Source organism: Hippocampus guttulatus, chromosome 10 (genome assembly GCF_054856545.1).
Source record: "Hippocampus guttulatus isolate MCC_2025c chromosome 10, RoL_Hgut_1.0, whole genome shotgun sequence".
Lineage (NCBI taxonomy): Eukaryota > Metazoa > Chordata > Actinopteri > Syngnathiformes > Syngnathidae > Hippocampus > Hippocampus guttulatus.
The window spans coordinates 15347386-15367164 of NC_141270.1; the positions used below are offsets into that span (position 1 = coordinate 15347386).

General features: G+C 39.9%; 2 protein-coding genes across 4 annotated transcripts in view; one reads left to right on the top strand and one right to left on the bottom strand.

The window, feature by feature from the left end:
• kmo (kynurenine 3-monooxygenase) lies at positions 1 to 16097 on the bottom strand. 2 transcript variants are annotated; one of them, XM_086121356.1, is made up of 16 exons: positions 16000 to 16097; positions 14181 to 14309; positions 13708 to 13777; positions 13538 to 13635; positions 11184 to 11273; positions 10490 to 10538; positions 8279 to 8366; positions 6469 to 6634; positions 6331 to 6402; positions 4346 to 4467; positions 3712 to 3859; positions 3576 to 3633; positions 3419 to 3501; positions 1802 to 1903; positions 1645 to 1704; positions 1 to 281 (listed from the first exon to the last, which is right to left on the bottom strand). In XM_086121356.1, exons 2-16 carry the CDS (start codon positions 14241 to 14243, stop codon positions 135 to 137), a joined length of 1416 nt encoding a protein of 471 aa, XP_085977482.1. In that variant the 5' UTR covers positions 14244 to 14309; positions 16000 to 16097; the 3' UTR covers positions 1 to 134. The 2 variants fall into 2 exon arrangements, with proteins under 2 accessions (XP_085977482.1, XP_085977483.1); XM_086121357.1 differs by lacking the exon at positions 16000 to 16097 and having other exon boundaries at positions 14165 to 14688.
• ide (insulin-degrading enzyme) overlaps positions 15403 to 19779 on the top strand; it is a 24497-nt gene continuing 20120 nt past the window's right edge. For both annotated transcript variants that reach the window (XM_086121355.1, XM_086121354.1), the window contains exons 1-3: positions 15403 to 15533; positions 17958 to 18142; positions 18467 to 18674. In XM_086121355.1, coding sequence (XP_085977481.1) covers positions 15448 to 15533; positions 17958 to 18142; positions 18467 to 18674 — 479 coding nt within the window. In that variant the 5' untranslated portion in view covers positions 15403 to 15447. The remainder of the gene's footprint in view (positions 15534 to 17957; positions 18143 to 18466; positions 18675 to 19779) is intronic.

The window sequence follows — 19779 nt, forward strand, 5'->3', positions numbered from 1 at the left end:
TAATGACTCACAATAATGAATTTAATTGAGCGTGATTTACTTCGTCTCCGTGAATGCAGTTTGATTCAATACATTTATCACTGCAAGTGATGTTTTAATTGCTGCAGTCAGATGTGAGAGATGTTGCCAAGTGTTTAGGAGGTCCAAAATGCCGCAAGCTTGTTCCATATTTTCTCAGTGGGGATGCTGAACTTGTTGATATGTGGGGGATTTTTAATGAACAGGAAAGAGCCTCCCAAAATCGCTCCTGTAGCAGCAAATAAGAGGCCCCGATTTATCATCTGAAAAAGAAATATAGGATGAGGAGTACAATATTTGGATTTTGAATCCCTTTATGTCATTTTCATGAAAATATGAAGTGTCACACTCAAATCATTAGGCTAAACTTTGTGCCTATTCCTGAATTTTATATTCCCAATGATTTAGTTTGAAGTGTACTTGAACATTACAAAATTTACATCAAGTTCCGTACGTATGAGATCATCATCATGACGTCATCATAAACGTATTATTGCAAAAATGCCAGGGACTGGAATAATATTATGCATTTATTCATCAATCCATCTGTGTTGTCTTGGAAGATCCTTATGCATCATGGGTCATCAACCTTCTTGAAAGTGAAAATTGTACTTCTAGGGGGCCAATTAATGTGAAGGGCTACATTTTCTCATCTGATTATCTTCACGGGGTCGCGGGAGTGTTGCAGCCTATCTCAGCTGACTTTGGGCAGTCGGTTGGGTACACCCCAAATTTGTTGCCAGCAAATCGCAGGGCACACATTGATGAACAACTATCACACCTTGGGACAATCTGGAATGTAACTTGTCTGCTAGGAGAGCAGTAAGGAGCAGGAATGCTCAGAGATGGGTAAATGGAGGAAAACACTACTTTGAGGGTGTTTTGGGACGAGGACTTTAGCATTCTAACACACCTAAGAGGTTAAAAAAAACTACATTCCGCGTGATATAGAGCCTTAGTCATTCAGCCCTTTGCCCATATCATTACGAGATCAAACAATTTACAAAAGGGCGGATATATCCCTGTTTCATCTATTGGCATCCATCAAGTAAGGATGAGCTCAAACAGTTGACTTGTGCAAATGTAGGTGACATGCACATCTACTCCCTGAAATGTGCCAAGATGTTTGAATACACGCACACTCTTCCCATCTCAGGGTGTATCTGGAATATAATACGACTGAATTTCCTGAAATTGCGTCCAAATGTATTAATTTCCTCAATGGCATGACCCAAGCTGCTGTGTGTTCCAATTTGGAATACTACTAAATGGGAGAAGTATTGGCAGAAAATGATGTTTGTCTTTCTTTCTCCGCACATACAACACTGTGCCACAGTTTTGTTCTTTGTTGAATTCACTGGTGAGGTGCATGAGCTCTTTACAGAGCCCATGCAGCTACACGCCCAAGGCGAATTGGGGTGCAGTCTACGGAATTCAAATGTACTGTGAGGCACAAAAGTGGCTATAGGAAAGGTAATTAAAGCCACCCAAGAAGCACCATCATTTTTTCTGTACGCCCATTTGATGTGAAGCACTTTAATTGTCACCACACATCCAGTACTTAATTGAGGTGCGGAGTCTATCAGTGGGTGCCATAACTTGAGGGTGTATGGAATTCATTCTTACTTTGTCTTGCCAGTGCCAGTGATTCACAGCTTCATGGTAACGTGTTCTTGTGAATGTCACCTGATCCGGGTGGAGGAAAATAAAGACTGCTGATTATTTGGTCTTGGAATGAAAATGCACATAGAATTCCAAGTGATGTTTTATATTTTGTACTTGCCATGGTGTAAAGTGGGATGATTGTCTTTGGCATGAGAAAGTGGAGGATGTTATCAACATGCTTTCGAAAAAGGAACCATTTGGAGTTGACATGCGCCCGCATCTGCAAAACAGACAGCAAGTGGGTTTGTAAACACTTTTTTCTAATCATTTAAATCAATGAGAAATTAAATTTCGGATCCAGTTGTGTTCTTTAAGGTACCGCTTATTGTCACTTTAACGATCTGCACGAATAACAGAAACAGAGGCCTACATTATGAGAGCATGAATGTGAATGTGCAAATCGATGTATCAAATGAGATGAGGCTTATTTCAGTGTTCAAGTCTCAATTATATTTGTTCCTCTTTGTCATATATTCGTTGTCCATTATTTTCACAATGTTTGAGTCAGTAGGTATCAACGTTCCTGATTTAAAATTTCAGATCATTTGCAGTCCGTCTCCAAGGTATGCATTGCACAAATTAGCATAGAGAGTCATTAGATTCATTGCAGTAAATCAGATCCACTTTAGCAACATCTGCTGTTTCCCCAGATGACAACAGCATATCATTATCTGTATAGAAGGACTGTTTTAAACAAAGTTACTTTGGATTAAAGCTTGATGGTGACTATATGTTTTGATCCATGCCGTAGTTGCACTCAGAGATGATCCAACATTTGTTTCCATTACCTTCCGTAAAGTTCAAAAGTGCAATATACAGAATATAAGAGTGTTAGAGGAATCTATGAGCAAAATTGTATCATGTTTAAAGTTTCATTTAATCTGGACACATCTAAACGTTTGGGTGCGTATCCAGCACCCCCAAATTCCTGTGCACAAAGCCAGAGGGCTGTTGAAGTCCACAATTAGCACGTCAATACCGGTGGGCGATCACGGGGGAGAGGGCGAAACTCGGTCACAAAAGGGGAATGAATAATTCGGGAACAGCGGTTGAACAACAAAAGACGAGTTGAGAACACCCGTCGCGCCCAGACGACATTGGCCATCCGCAAAGTCTACAACATGCTAATTCGATGTAGACCAGCCAGAAAAGGCGCCAATGTGATGGTGGTTCAATGTTTAACACAGGTAACCCATCACTACCGAGGGGCCGGACCGTGGGTGCGGTATGCAAATATCGGGGGCAGTGTTTTCCTTGTATGTTACAATAAAAGCCTGAATTGGCGGGAAGGGAGCTCGAGTGTGATCGCGGAGCAACTAACCGTCGTTCGCTCTCAGAGATCCGCTCCCGCCGATATTGAAGACAATTTTCCTGTGTGCCGAGTCATTTCTTTAACTTTGTCCGAGAAAATCTCGGACAAAGAGACAATTTGACTTGAATATGAAAAGTTCATTAAAGAGCAACAGAACAAATTGCAACTATTTTTTCATGGTTTAATGAGTTCAGTTTTCATTATCAGAAAGCATGGGGCTATTTGGTATGACACTTCTTCGCAATGTAGTGTTGATTGCAAAATTACTAAATAATGCCAGTGGGCTGCCTGGGATCCTTCGCGGTATCGGTCATGTGAATAAATGTCTCAATATTCTCCCACCCCTGGTCACCATTTGACCAGCTCTTTCGTTGCAGCTGTGTTACATTTTAAAATATGACGTCATACGCAAACAAGTATTACCTCAATGTAATTGTACATGGCCAGGTCTGCGATCGCATGGTCATCCGGAACCCGCACTCTGCTATACTCGGGAAGCACAGCACCTGTGCACAAAGCAGCCATAAAACTCTTTCTTGGACCTGATCCCACCACCGTTGAGCATCTCACGTGCACTTACTGAAATCTTCATTGAACTGCTCCATGATTTCATCAAAGACAATGCAATCCTCAAACCCCTACAAAACAAACGGCTGAAAAAAAATGTATATTCGTATTCCTTTTCCATATGCGTCCATTCCCTCTGTGTCACTTACAGCATTCATTCCCTGTCCGTAGAAAGGCACCACTGCATGCGCCGCGTCGCCCATAAGGACACATTTGTCCCCAATGTGATATGGGGAGCACTTAACGGACACCATGGCCTGGGCAGGCAATCGAAAATAATCTCTTTTGAGAGCATCACTGGGACATATAAATGGAAAAATATATATTATTGAACTTGTATTTTGTCTGTTTGCTTGCACAGCGACATTCTTGTCAACAATGGTCACATGGGTTGTATTGGCTTTTACTGCATCGTCATCCCATCTGAGTAAGCTAAAACAACTAAAGCACACATTTAGTTGTTTGCTCCCCATGGTCCAAATGAAGCCGGTGAGTGAGAGAAAGCCCGGAGCGTTGGTGGAGCTCATGCTTTCGTGCTCTCTATCTGTCAGCCACAACAAACACTTCACCTTCAATTAAAACTGGGTGGCACAAAAGACACGTAAGAGTCAGACTTCAATTTCACACTTCACGGGCTGTGCTTGTCTGGGTGGAGTTGATGAGATGGAAATATCCGGGGATGGCATGGCTTGGTTGGATGGGAAAATAATAGCAAAAGAGGATGAAACGGTAAAGTCGGGGAGGGAAGAGAGTGAGAGAGGTAGAGGTGAGGAAGTCGCTTACACTCCTAATAATGGTATGGCATCAGGAAAATATTTGTGGAAAAATTCAATGACTTCATCTCCCGTGGTGATCTTCTCAAACTCTTCAAAGGGCATGAAGAGAGTGCAGGTAAAAGACTTGTCCTATAAAGAAAAAAAAAGATTCACATGGATTTCAGATCTTTTCATTCGGGGAGATTACTCTCTGTCAGGTGCTCCCAGAATACAAAATTCTCTTTTCTCCGGTATGGCTGCGTTTATACTGACGAAAAACATGAATCAAGCCACATGCACGGATTTCAAACATGGAAAATATATGCAGGTAACTCTACAAGAGGCAACACTGACATTCCGAAAGTCAACAAAAATACGGGAATACTACAAATATGAATTGTGGCTGATATTTTATTTGGCTTGGGCGGACTCTTCGGCCAATTGATTTCAATGAGGAGAGCCTCAACCGTTCTGTACTCCTCTTCGATACTCCTAGGAAGGAAGGTGAATTAAATTAAATAATTGGTTCATTTATGTATTGTAAATAACATATTACTCAATAGGATATTGTTTTATAAAAATACATGTGTTTTTAATTCGCATGTTGTGACTGGTTGTGACTTATTTGGATTGTGGGTTTTTTTCTGTCGCAGTCTGTCAAAATACAAATTCATGTGAAACTAGTCCGTGTTACCAAAAAGGTTGGGGACCTCTGTACAGTGCTGAATAAAAAAAAAAAAATCTCAATGATTGACACAATCATCTTGGACTCGACTTTTACAATATCACCTTTAATTCAACTACAAAATACATTTAGTCGATCAACCCTGACTGCCCACACTCTGAACTCCGAATCTACAGCCCAAACTGACCCATGAAAACTTATTCAACTTTTTTTGATCGCCCAGTGGTCAGCATTCGACTGAATGGCATTTTAGTATCATGGTATTCAAAACCGTGCTTTGTAGTCACGGCATTGATTTGACCACATCAGCTCTGGAAAAAGAAAACGGTAACACCGGCAGGACTAATTAGCAGCACATGACATTTTAAATTCCTACCTGCCCTTTGTGAAATCTGGTGATGATACGAGATGGAAAGGAATTGCTGAAGAGCCTACTATAAGATAAGATAAGAAAACCTTTGAATAAGAAAACCTACTATAAATCAACTGTAAATGCTTAGTGTGTTCCAATCTATTTCAGTATTCAGTCCATCCTAAAGGTGAAAAAAGTGTTGACAACCGCACCCCCCCCCCCAAAAAAAAAACAACCGCAATCTTATAAAGCCATGATGCCTTCAGAATTATCTGGACATGAAGGATATACTGTACTTGATTTCACTTTTTTCATGAATTCACACCACATCCTGTATATTTGTTTATAAGGTTCAATACATGGCTCGGATCCATGTATTTTACCTGCAAAAATTAATTAATTATAAAATTAACTATTCAGTTTGAATGCCAATAATTATAGGCCCCCAGCCGGTGTAAGTAATGGCTGCCATTATCACAGCAGTTGTTGCCATCAGCATCTTCATGTCAGGACTGATTTTCATTGTCCTTGTTACCATGCAACCAAAGCAGCAACTGCTCATCTTATTTTTTTTTCTTACGCCAAAGACATTCTAGAGGCTAAAAACAGTGAGTGACAGGGCTGATGCACTTTTAAGTCTTCTGCTTTAACCTTGTCTCCCTTGACACAGTAAAGGAGCAGTTGCTGACTCAGCCAAGCAGAAAAATCATTTTGGAGAGACAGAGAAGGGTTTCAATGGGGGGTGAAGGGGGGGGGGGGAGTTGTGACATAGCGGATAACACTGTTGTGTAAGAAGTGGGTTAAATCACAAGGTGCTACAACAGTTTTGCAATGTAATGTTCCCTAAGTCTGAAATGGCTAATGAGGCTAATTAACCGACAGAGGGCATCATTGAGGGCCAATCATCACTCGAACGTTTCAGAACTGATTATGCTAAGTGTATGCAAATAAAGAGAGAAACATAAATCCCACTCACCAAGTTGGGGAGCGCAATCATCATGAACGTGTTCCGGGGCCAAATATGGAGATAATTGGCCTTCATGACAAACTGAGAATGGACACGAACGCACTTGAGTCTGAGAAGTTTGATTATTGCACTAGAAGCAGAACTGACCTCTCCATTGACAGGCGGCATGGTGAGCTCCTTGTAGCCATGAGGGATGTAAGTCTGACTGTAGTCAAACCGGCTTTGACGAAGAAATTGCTTGCGAACAGCTGAAAAGGCACCATCACAACCCACAATGAGGTCTGCTTCAATCTGCTTTGTGGATCCGTCCGGCCTGAAAAGCACAGGGAACCATGGAAACACTCCCATCGGTCACCACATGATATACACCCGCAAAATCTACAATAATGGGATCCAGTACAAGATTGTACCAAGCTGTGGTTCATTTAAATAACTTTGATGATGATGTGAATCCTATTTTTGGCATGCATACATGAAATTTGACCGATCACAATGATCAGACAGTGTTGGAGACTGAAAACTGATGGAAGTGGGTTTTCTTCCGTCAGTGTGATCATCACTAACTGGGTCAAGTACCGATGGACCTCTTAGTCCGTCACTGACGGACCCATGTTTTCCTGACAACTGACGGAAACACCCCCCACCTGGATTAGTCAGGTGGATGGAGGAGGAGGATCTGAGGACGCGGACTGGAAAGGTGATGTGGAGGATGCCAGACAGGTACGGAGGGGCAAGTTTATGAAGGGCTTTGAAGGTAAGAAGGAGCAGCTTAAATTGGATATGGAATTTGGCTGTGAGCCTGTGAAGTTGCTTGAGAACAAGGGATGATGTAATGGGAGGAGGGCATTCTTGTGATGACTCCTGTAGCTGAATTCTGGACCAGTTGACGCTTATGGATGGACTTGAAGGGGAGGCCAGAGAGGAGAGAGATATAGTAGTCGAGATGGGAGGGGACAGGCTGTGTACAAGAATGGAGGTGGGTGAGGGGAAATGGGAGGGGTAGAGTCGACTGATGTTGCGCCGCTAGGCTGTTATTGATATGCTGTCTTGGATGACACACAGATTATTGGCCTGAAGAGAAGGGCAAACTAAAGAGTGGCCAACAGAAATGGGAAAACTGCCCACTTTGGATATGTATTTTGTACCAAACAGAGAAACCTCTGTTTTATCGCTGTTCAGCTTCATTAAGTTATAGGTGAATCAGATAAAGAGGAGGTGACAGAGGAGGGATAGAGTGAAATGCTGCAGGAGAAATAGAGCTGGGTCTCATCCGTGAAGCTTTGAAAGAAGATATTACAGTTTCGGAAAATGGTGCCACGGGGGAGGAGTTAAATAGTGAAAAGTAGGTGGCCCAGGAGAGAGCCTTGAGGCAGACTTGAACTGACTTGGTGGGACATGGATGAAAAGGAATTTGGCTGAATAAAGTAAGTGTGGTAAAGAATGGAACCAATCAAAGGCAGTGAGGGTGGCTCATGGCTCATTCAACTACATTATTGGCCTTCAGACACGGTAAATGGGCTGCCACTTATATAGCGCTTTTGTCACTTATGAGCCCACTGCAGGATCTAAAAGGATGAACTTTTTTTTTTTTTAATGAATCAGTGCTGTGTTCAATGGAATTCCCTTGAGAAAAATGACCTTGAGGTGCCTCATTGTTAATTAGGTTATAAATTGTATGTTGAATTTACCTCCAAAACAACCAATTAGAAGTCTACTGCCAAATGTTACACGCTTCAAATACCACTGAATGAGTGCCCCACTCCAGAGAATAAACATGCCCAAGGCCACATACACTCAGTGGAGGTAAATGAATGCGACTAATACCAGAGTTAAAACAAAGAATTCAAATGAGCAGCACACTCTTCCACATTAGCCTGAATATACAAAGTAGTATACACGTGTGTGTGCATCTCATCATATGTGTGTTCCCATTTGTGTCAATGACATAAAGGTTTACCTGATAAAGGTCATTAGCCCTGATTCAGCACTCCAGTCCAGTAGTTTGTGGTCAAAGTTCAACTTGGTGTTTGCATATGTCTCAGCCTCTGTTGGAGTAAAATGTTTTTTAAAAAAAAGTTTGCATGGCATAATTATATCCATCCAACTTTGGATACATTTTAATGCTTGTTTAAAAAACAAAACAGCAGCATACTTCCAGTGCATGTGTTAGTATGCAGATTAATGGTTTAGAAATATATTTATGCATGTTTTAGATGCAGGAGTCAGATTTGTCCTGATAAGATCAAGATTAATTAAAAGACAAATCCATGCTGTCACACATTATCTCGCAGCAGAAACTGAGGCACTACATTCATAAAAGAAATCTATTTCTCACTGATTAAAATAAATAAATAAATAAATATAAACCCTGAACGTAATGCTTTAAACTTGAATTCAAAGAACTATAAAATGAATAGTTCCGTGCAATCAGGGATTTTGCTTTTACAGTCTGCATTGAACATATATTGTTAGTACGGTGTTCTCTCGCTACTTCATGGGTCGTTTATTGCAGAGTCACTTTGTCACGGATTTTTGTTTATGACCATAAGCACATCGATTGCAGTTTTACCTCATTATTTGCTATATTTTTTTGCCATTTTCTTCCTTTTATGTCGGACCAGTCAAGAAATGTTGATTTATTTATTCATTCATTCATCTTCCGAACCGCTTTATCCTCACTCGGGTCGCAGGGGGTGCTGGAGCCTATCCCAGCTGTCTTTGGGCAGTAGGCGGGGGACACCCCGAATTGGTTGCAGGCCAATCGCAGATGTTGATTTATCTATTCATTTATTGATTTTCCTGAAGGGGAAATTGGTTTTACAAAAATGGAGACTATGAACATTAGGGTCGCACTCGGAAATTCACTCTGAGGGGCACGCTCCACTCTCATTAATTTCCAAACATAGCCTATGTATGTTTAAACCAATCAGTAGCTTTTAGTTGAACTGTTTCCATCTAGACTGGACTGACACTCTGGCACAACGTGTCCCCAGTTAGAGCCCAAGAGTGTGCACTGGTACTCTTTGGTGCACCCTGTATAACCAAATGGCACAACGCTCTTCGAGTTTCCCAACGGTTGGATTTGAAGCAGTACACGGCACGCTCAGCGAAGATTTCCAAACACGCCCTAGAGCTCAACGCCCCCCACAACCCTGTTCCTTCATCATGAGTGCGTTCGGAAATACTCTCCAAGCACACTGCTTAACTCAGACCGTTCGAAAACTCAGACGTTTTTAAAATTCAGAGTCCAAGAAAAATTAAAGCCCAATACAGGCAGTACAAACTGGACTCTAAACGGCTGTGTTCAGAAATTGTGAGTGGAGCACTCAAAGCCTCTGACAGCAAACGAAATGACACATTGGCTCATAATTATGTTTTTGTGAGTTTGTCTTAAAACAGCTCAGCATAATTACAAAAAGAGGTGTGAACCCCCTCAAAATAAATAAGTCGATCTCTACTTTGCAAAAAAAAAAAAAAAAAAAAAAATCAATATGTGGACGGGGGCCTTTGAACCTATCACCAGCAAAAATTGAGGGGACACTGTATACACCAGTATAATATTCCTAAATAATTAATAACTATTAACAAACTGGGTGCAGTACTGGGTACTCCGGTTTCCTCTTCAGATTCCAAAAACGTGCATGGGAGGTGAATTAAACACCATAAATTGTCCTTAGGTGTGGTTGTGAGCGTGGATGGTTGTCCGTCTATGTGTCCCTTGCAATTGACTGGTGACCAGTTCAGGGTATATCCCGCATACTGCCCAAAGTCAGCTGGGATAGGCTCCAATACGCCCATGACCCTCGTGACGATATGCGATTCAGATGGATTTACTCCCGCAGGGCCCACGGATACCTAAAATCTGCATATAATTAACGCCAATCGAAATACATTGTGAGGATTTTTTTAAATTGGATTTTATACAGTAAATCGGCATCGGCCTCAAATAATCCATATCGGTCGGGCCCTACTGTATAATTTAAAAAGTTTAATCAGCCACCATACTATATGTTTCGCAAGGGGTTCACAGATTTAGCGCTTAGTGCCGCTTTGATTTGAAAGGGCTACACTAATTTGCTCACTGTTATGACTGCAGTCTTGTCACATTTCTCTGCTCAGTGTTAATGCATTGAATTATTTCAGCAGAACTATGGAAAGCCGGTCTTACCTATGAGCAGTTGTTTGTTCAGATTGGCTCGGTCTACTGACAGGATGTACTAAAGTGAAAACATTGTCTCATTATTATGCAGTTCTGCAGCTGCAGCTCAACAAATAGGCAGCATACCGTTCACTGAAAATGGAAAACCAGATGCCTCTGGGCTTCATATATTAATAATTTCAATGTTTGTGTCCTCAGTAACATAGAAACAATCATTTTTAGAAGCATAAATGCCATTTAATGTTTTTTAATTATGAACAAATATAGTGACAGTAGAGTGGTAAAGTAAGTTTGGCAAACCAGCTCTGTGTGTATATGTATGGAATTATTCCATGTTCATTCATTTAACATGCATGTACTGTACATGCATGCTCAAATGAGGGAAAAGTGAAAATATTTTATCTTTAAACTGCCACCGAGGTAAATTGTAACCGAGGCATGAGGTAAATTGTAACAATGAAGAATGGATTCCACGACGGCAATGGCGCTTGTGAGATCCAATGAATATGCAGAAATGATGATAAACAGTGTCATTGTCATGTTGTGAATAGAATAAATCATTGTATGTAAAGCAGACAAGATATTTTGACAGAATACTTATTTGTCTCAAGATACTCTACTGTATATTTGAAGAAAAAATTATCAGAGCAGTGCCTTGATTCTACTGGTAAAAGTGGACACTGACACTATTGTAAAGACTCACCTGGCCCTTTTTGCCATACGGAATTGGAGACTGCACACTATTTAGTGAATGGATCATCCTTGCATGCATGGGGATTCCCTGGGAAACAATCTAAAAGATAAAGCAGCACGTTATGATAGAAAGTCTAATCAAATTGTACTCACTATATCAATTTAATAAGACTTTGTATTAATTAAACTGTACATTTTTGAGTACAAGACTGAAGTAGGAAATACTGATTGGCATTTGACTATATTTCCTTGCTTGGTCGACTCTAAGGGAACAAGTAAGTAATTGCCTTCTTTTCAAATTATTCATTTTTTGCAGTTTCCCCATTTATTGTTTAAGATCATCAAACAAATAAATAAATATCAGTCAAAGATTACCCAAATATGACAATGCACCAATTTTTGCGTGGAGCACAAACGACTTTCTACCAAATTGTCAGATGAGTCGGGGGCGAGGCAACTCTATGCACCCGAACTCCCAGAGAGGCGTATCATGGCCCCAAACATGCTGGACTACACTTGCGCTAACATGAAAATTAGGTTACGCCTGTTTATACGGCAAGGTCGTAGGTGTCAGTCAACTCAATTAGGGCCCTTGATGTCAGTTGTTGTTGAGGGGTGGCCCAAGCAGTTATTAGGTGTCGAGAGCAAGTACTTCATCACACAGGTCAAGGTTACGTTGAATACAGTGGTACCTCTACTTACGAAAATTAATTGGTTCTGGAAGAAATTTCTTCAGTACAAAATTTTCTAAGTAGAGACGCGTTTTCCATGTAAATGCCCTAATTTGTTCCAAGCCCCCTCTACCCCCTCCAAAACATTTTCAGACATAAATGTTTCCTAAAGCATAAAAATGCATCAAAATATGTAACAAAAACCTGTTGCAATTGGATTATTGCACAATAAATTAGAGTTGTGCATAATGTAAAAAAATAAAGAACAGAGTAAACAATAAAAATCATGGTTATTTAACTTTTAACTGCATCCTCATAGTTTTTTGCCCTCTTTAGTTCATGTACCCTCTCAGGAGTGATTCTTGCCTGGCGTTTTGTAAAGAACTGATCCAAGGACGTTTGCTTTTGTCGGCTTTTAACAATCCTTCGAAAATGTCCAAGGCAAACATCAGCATAGTGAGCGATCGCCCGACTGGTAAAACTGCATTTTCACCTTTCGTATATTGACATTTCTTTCGAAACAAGAGGCAATATTTTCCTGTTGAGACGTTTCGTAACTTGAAAATGTTAAATGAAGAGACGTTCGTAAGTAGAAGTAGTTGTTTTCCTTTCATCACTAAAGTCTGATTTTCTGACTTCATGTTTCAAAGCCAAAATTGAAATATGAATGCTACTTGGAGTGATTATATGCATATCTTCACGTATCTGATGTTCATGCCTCAGATGCTTCAACACAAAAAGATCTATGAATTTGTTCTACCAAGAATTCTTCATCATCAGTGGACCTTGCGCACAACAGTGCTTTAAGCATTTCTGGTTGAAAGGTCAGATGACATACCATGTTACAAATTAACGGGAGGTCATCTGACCAATGTCTTCAAATGTTTTAGAACCTGGGGTTGTGTATTAGGTACATTTAAAAGTCCGGTGGCAGTATTTTTTGAGGTTGAAATGACTTTGTTTTCAAAGATGAGTTCAGTTGTTCAGTGTTAGTTAAGTTTTGAGTTTTAACATGTTTCCTTTAATGTCATTATGGGCTCTATTTTCATGACTGGCATAGATGATGTTGGCAGGTATATGGAATGAGCTGGTAAAAAACGCTTGACATTCTCTCATAATTGTCACTCGCATTGGTGCATAAGGAAAGACATTCACTTTGCTGGAACACCCAGCTTGGTGAAGGTGATCTCCCAAATTGGCAAACTTGTGCAGCAAGCTTACGCTTGTATGAAAATCAGGATCGGCCACATTGAGCCCAATGTCTAGACACATTTCTGAAGGGGTCAAGCCCCCATTATCCCAATGTAGCGCCATCCCTGTGGATATGGGAGCATGTCTGTTTGAAAAGGCTGATGAAATCGCCTGATCTAAATGATATAAATTGTATAAGCTAAATGACATTGTGAAATAGTGGTTAGCATATCTGCTTCACAATCAAGAAGGGTACAAATCTCAATTTGGACCCTCCTGCGTTGAGTTTGCATGTTCTCTTATGTTTCTGTGGGTTTATAATTCCACATTTAAAAAATATGCTTAATTAACTGTCTATCGGTGTGTAGGTTGGTTGTCTATGTGTATAGTAACATACAATTACCCAAAATCTAATTGAGCTCTAAGAAAATAGCTGCCATGCTAATGTCCCCGCGTGCCAGTTCTCGATGTCCTTCTATAGCATTAAAGTGTGTCAACAAACCTTCCCCTCCATTCCGACATGCTTGAGTGACTGACGGCCTCTGTGAGATAAAGCCAGGTTGATACTTCTCCCCTTCACGATTTTTGCTTGCCGAATATCTGGCCAAAAGTTCATGCATTTACTTTATTCTGTCCATTTTGTCATATTATCAGATGAAGTTTTGCTCATACCATCCCGTGTTTCAAACACATGCACCTCAAAACCTCTTTTGGCGAAGAAGCAGGCATTCAGTGCACCAACCTAAAACAAAAGATAGTTGTTCTCGTCACTTCCAAAAATGAGATGAAATGGACAATATTTATTGGTTTTTATACATTCATATAACTCTTACATGCTTATTCAACTCTCATGTTACATTTGTTTCTCAGTAACACCAATAATGAATGTTCCTGGCTCAGTGTGAACCAGGCTCCATTTAATTTCTCTCACTTCATTGCAATCATAAAATGAACGGCTGGCATTGCATGCTAATTACACTCATTAACATGCTACTATTACAGTACTTTTAAATAAATTGGGTGGATTTGGCACACAATGTAGGCTACTAGGAGCATTAAAGCACTGTGTGACTTTCAAACGTTGCTCTGGTACTGTCAGTATGAAGCTTAAGAAACAATGGGTATTTACTTTCACTTTGTCTTACCAGTCCACCTCCCACCACTGCCACAACTTTTTTCTTCTTCAGGCTCTCGGTTGATTCTTCCATTCCTGCTCAGGTGGTCTCTCACTCAGTCAGGAGGTCTTGTCCACTGTCCTCTCCAGCATAACAGAGCTGATAGCAATGTATTTTTTAAAAGAGGAGGAGCAAAGTAAATGACATGACAATGTGAGCCTTGTCAAAGTAAACACACGTTAACTCTGCCTGCCCTACATTATTTTGCCCTTTGTACTTTAACCTAATGGGTATTTTGTCGGTTAATGAGACAGTGCTTATTTGAAGACAAAAACAAATACGTGTGGTTTGTGGGTTTACAAACAGATACATGTTTATTGTATCTGTTTACTATCATAATCATTCTCTGCATATGTTTCAGTAAATCACTTCAGAATTTTTCCACGGTTGTCTCGGAGACTATCTTGAGTATACTGTACATGTAGTTTGATTTGTGGAAAAACGACCTTGATTTGTGAGAGTAAAGAAATGTTTCCATCTAGTGGTTGCGAGTGTTGACGTCAGATGGTTGCGTATGTTGAAGATAAAGTAAAACCAGGTTATTATTTAACTACTGCATCAAGAAACTATCAGAAGATTAAAATAAACGTGTAATAATTTTATACTGTAGTTATTCTTGTTGCAATGAACGGAAATGTTTCTTTTATTGTTGTCTTTTTATTTTGACGCTGTGGTTTGGAGATACTGAGAAAATGTATACAGTAGTAAGATGTGCTAATTTTGCAGACTTCTGCAAGTCAAATATATAAAGGAATGAAAAGAAACCAAGATTTTTTAATGTAATAAGAACGCAAATGTTGTCAACGCTGCCTATTTAGACTAAGCTCCTTTTTATTCGATTAGTGTCGCAACATACTACGAAATTCATGACGACGTTATGTTAAAACAGCACGTTGTGTGTAAGAAGTACGTGACCATTTGTCTGCTGGCAGCTGTGAAAATGCCGGTGAACGCAGGATAAGACAAAGCTTTGAAACCAGACCTGTCCATTACACTCGACGTACAGGCTTTGTAATCGATATACGCGTCAGTAACAACAATGTATTGGTTCATAATTTTTGCGCGTGTTAGGAACAAATTTTAATGTCCTTTAAAGTTATACCTAATCGTTACAAAAGTAAATGTTGGGCGATTTAACATATTTCACAAGTTTTCGCTGACATCTGAGATCGACTGCTTCTGACTGAATTAAGATGGTGGTGTGAAAGGAAAGGTTTGTTGTTCATGGGTGCAAAGTATGTTCAAGTGCATCAAACGAACGGCGCAGTGCACGATCTATTTACAAGCAGCTGGAAGCGGTCCCCATCTCAGCAAAGAAATTACGTAAGTGTTGACTGGTGACTTATGCAGTTCGAAGACGTAAGTGTGTTGTCAACGCATCGAGTCAAGCTAGCTCGTCCTTGCTACTGAACTAATGGAAGGCACCGGTCTGGGCCGTTAAGCCGGGTGGTTGACCTCGGCGACCCATCTTAAGCATTGCAATGTTGCTTCTTAAATTGTCTGTCATATATCGAGTTTGGTATAAACATTCTAAAGCATCAGTGTGTTATACACATTTTTATCACAGAACTGTGTAATACAATGCGATTGCTGCTTAGTCACGATTGTTTCACGCGTGATGGCCCAACATTCATTGTCGATGACTCATTTACTCACTCACTCCACAGTGGATGGCTCCCAACATCCCAACATTACAGTTCTCTGTCATGAAAAGTGCTTAAATTATGAAATATAAGTATTAATTGAAGGCGTATGCTGTTGCAGTGTCCATAGTTAGAATGATCCTCACCTATGGAATAAAGTCCCTAATACCTCAGGTCTACTGAAACTGTCATTTAAATCCATCCATCCATCCATTTTCCGAACCGCTTGATCCTCACTAGGGTCGCGGGGGGTGCTGGAGCCTATCCCAGCCATCTCCGGGCAGTAGGCGGGGGACACCCTGAATCAGTTGCCAGCCAATCGCAGGGCAGGGTTGGAAAAAAATATTGTTAACTGTAGAATTCTCATGAATCTAACCTTTATTGTCCTGTTTTAATCCCCATTTGCACGTTATTTTCTAATCAAGACTAATGCAAGACTAATGCATTTGAATAATTTTAATGTAATTTTAGATGATTTTCTCATAATGTTTTGATATTTTGTCTTTCTGTAATGCTTTTAATGTTTTATGTAATGCACTTGGAATTATTTTCTTCGTGAAAGGTGCAGTACAAATAACTTGTCTTTCATACACATAGAGTTACTAACTTGACAGTTATCTGGCCAGGTATGAACTGTTTGGGTTATTTTCCAGGGGCCTAACATTTTCTCTCATGGTACAAATGGAATCCCTTCACAGTAAATTTAAGTGTAAAAGTTTATAATTGCAGTCATTGTGAATGGGTTGTATAATCCCTAAGCAAAACTAAACTCATTAAAAAAAAACAACTAACTAAGATAATGTCATCAAGAGAACAGTTATTGTGCAGTTATCAACTTAAAACTAAAACACTCTGTGGTGCGAAATAAACATTAATAGCATTGCCCTATCATTGCCCTATTCACCAGACATTTTCCATGGGAGACAGGTCTGGACTGCTGCCAGGCCGGTCGAGTACTCACACTGTTTTAGAAGAAGCTCGGCTGTTGTAACATGGAGAATGTGGGTTGGCATTGTCTTGCTTAAATAAGCACCAATGTCTCTGGAAGAAAAAAATGCTTGGATGGCAGTATATGGTGCTCCAAAACCTGTAGTATGCTTTTCAGCATTAATGCTTCTTTCACAAATGTGCAAGTTACCCATGCCATGAGCACTAACACACACTCATACCATCACATGTGGTGCTTTTTTAACTTTACGCTGGTAATGATCTGGCACAGAGGACATGACATCCATGATTTCCAAAATCATGTTGAAATGTGGACTCGTCAGATCACGGCATGGTTTTCCACTTTCCCTCAGTCCTTCTCAGATGAGCTCAGGCCCAGAGAACCCGGCAGCGTTGCTGGGTGTTGTTGATATATGGCTTTCACTTTGCATGGTAGAGTTTTAACTTGCATTTGTAGATGTAGTGACAAACTGTGTTCAGTGACAATGGTTTTCTCAAGTGTTCCTACATGGCAATAATGCCAGTTTTTAATGCAGTGCTGCCTGAGGGATCGAAGGTCACAGGCATTCAATGATGGTTTTCGGCCTTGCCGCTTAAGTGCAGAGATTTCCCCAGGTTCTCTGAATCTTTTGAATGTATTATGGACCACAGAAGATGAAATCCATTAATGGGTGAATATTTGCCAAAATACACTCCAACACAATACAAAAAGCATAGTTCATCAGTTTAATCCTGGAGAACCCAATAACCTTTTTCTTCTTTGGAAAATGATGAATTATACATTAAATGACTGCTATATGTTCACTGAACACCAAAATATGTTTTTTTTTTTCAAATATTCAATGTTTTAATGCTAATTTAGGATTAAGGCCAAATCTGACCCTTTGGGATTTAAGGCCAGCATTTGAGTAGCAGAATTTAAAGGGGCCAAATTTGACCCTGTGGGTTCTCCAGGGTTAAACATTGAATATCTTGTCTTTGTCTTGTCTTCAGTTAAGTATAGATGGAAAATGATTTGCAAATCATTGTAGTCTGCTCATGTTTTATTACAGATAAAGATGTATTTTACACAACATCCCAACTTCATTGGAATTTGGCTTTGTATATGTATGAATGTATGTGCTAATACTGTACATTGTCATTGTTTCTATTCTAGGCTGGTGCCATCCTATCCACTCAGAATGACTGACCCAGCTCTGAAAAGTGTGGTCACAGACATAGTTCGCTCTCCTGAGGACAAGCGAGTTTACAGGGGCTTGGAGTTTAACAATGGATTGAGGGCCATGCTCATCAGTGACCCAACAACAGACAAATCCTCCGCTGCTTTGGATGTCCACATCGGTAAGAAATGAAGTATATTGATTGATGTGCGATATAACCGCCAGGTTTATTGCTCATTCCATAATAAAGGCGCTTCAGTAGGCGTTAATCGTTTGTCAATTTTTAGTTTTAGATATGCATTCTGTTAGGTTTTGGAATGGAAAAAGCTTAGTCACAAAATCTATATTTGTATGTAAGTGTGCTGTAGTGTAGCATATTAGGGGTGTGCATCATAAAGACGTACCTACAGAACCAACTAATTCCATGTACAGTATATTCAAATTGAAAATGCATCCACAGCTTGTTTGACTGTATCTCGGGGTTCATTTTACCTTCAAATTTCAGGTTCGTTATCTGACCCGGTGAACATCGCAGGCCTGGCGCACTTTTGTGAACACATGCTGTTCCTGGGGACAAAGAAGTACCCGAAAGAGAATGAGTACAGCCAATTTTTGAGTGAGCATGCTGGCAGCTCCAATGCCTTCACCAGTGGAGAGCACACTAACTACTACTTTGATGTGTCTCATGAGCACTTACAAGGAGCTCTGGATAGGTAATCGACTATTTATTTGATTACATTTCCATCCATGCATCCATTCATCCATTTTCTACTGCTTATCTGAGGTCAGATAAATAAGATAAGATAAGATAAGATATCTTTTATTTGTCCCACACTGGGGACATTTACAGTCTACAGCAGCAAGATTGTGGGGAGAAATAAAAAAGTAGAAAAACAAAGTGTTTGCATTCACAGATATAGATAAGGTGGCTGTGCTATTTAAAAATTGTATTTGATATTTGATTATGTTTCATCTTTCAAAAACTATTTAGTCTCCATAAAGAATCCCTTGCAAATGTCACCTCTAGCTTTTGTCTGTTTGTCATCTTCCGTGAACCAGGAACCAGCCAAATTATTAACAAACAATAACAAGCATGGTGCCTCATTGTTTGTTATTGTTGTATTTTGTTCATTTTTGTCATAGTATTGTTTTAATACAGATTGCTCCGGTAGCATAATTCATATGAACTTGGAACATGCAATCTCAATGCAGTATTTTAAAAATTAATCGGTGAAGTGCAAAAATGAATCTTAGGTCAATATTTTCTCTATTCATTTGTTCTTTTTTGTCTTTATTTTGCCACTTTGAATCCACGATCCCAGACCATCTTTTTTAAGAGTCACAATTTTCTAACCACAGATGGAGCTCCCACCCCCACTGGAAACCAACCATTTTACTCTTAGAGTGAAGGTGACGCTCCTCACTTTACAGGGGACTGTTGTCATATCTATCATGTATCAGCCGTGGTGAAAAAGCACTCACTCAACAGAGTGGATTACCCTCTTTATAAATGAAGGTTATTCTAGCTGGCGTCTGTTTGTGGAATCGTCTAATTGTTGTCCACTGCTGGTGAGATGCGTGGCCCATCTGGTGCCCTGAGAAAATAATAGTGAAGGCTACAGTTAATAATGAAATATTAATTATGTCTACCACATGATGTCAATTTACAATTAACATTGAAAGAGAATATTTGCTTTTCATTTCCTTAATTTTTCTCTGCACTTTTTATGTACAAGCAGAGTTGCTGTCAACCTTATTTCACAAAAAGGATTTGTCTTATAATTAAAAAAAAAAAATCTTCACTTCAGTGCTTTAAAA

Bases quoted from the DNA above. Each gene is read 5' to 3' on its own strand.
- kmo (XM_086121356.1), bottom strand. From the start codon at position 14,243: ATGGAAGAATCAACCGAGAGCCTGAAGAAGAAAAAAGTTGTGGCAGTG. The intron at 13,636-13,707 runs GTATGAGCAAAA...ACTTTTGGCCAG, and splicing joins TGTGTTTGAAACACGGGATG to ATATTCGGCAAGCAAAAATC. The intron at 11,274-13,537 runs GTTTGTTGACAC...TTTATCTTTTAG, and splicing joins ATGTCGGAATGGAGGGGAAG to ATTGTTTCCCAGGGAATCCC.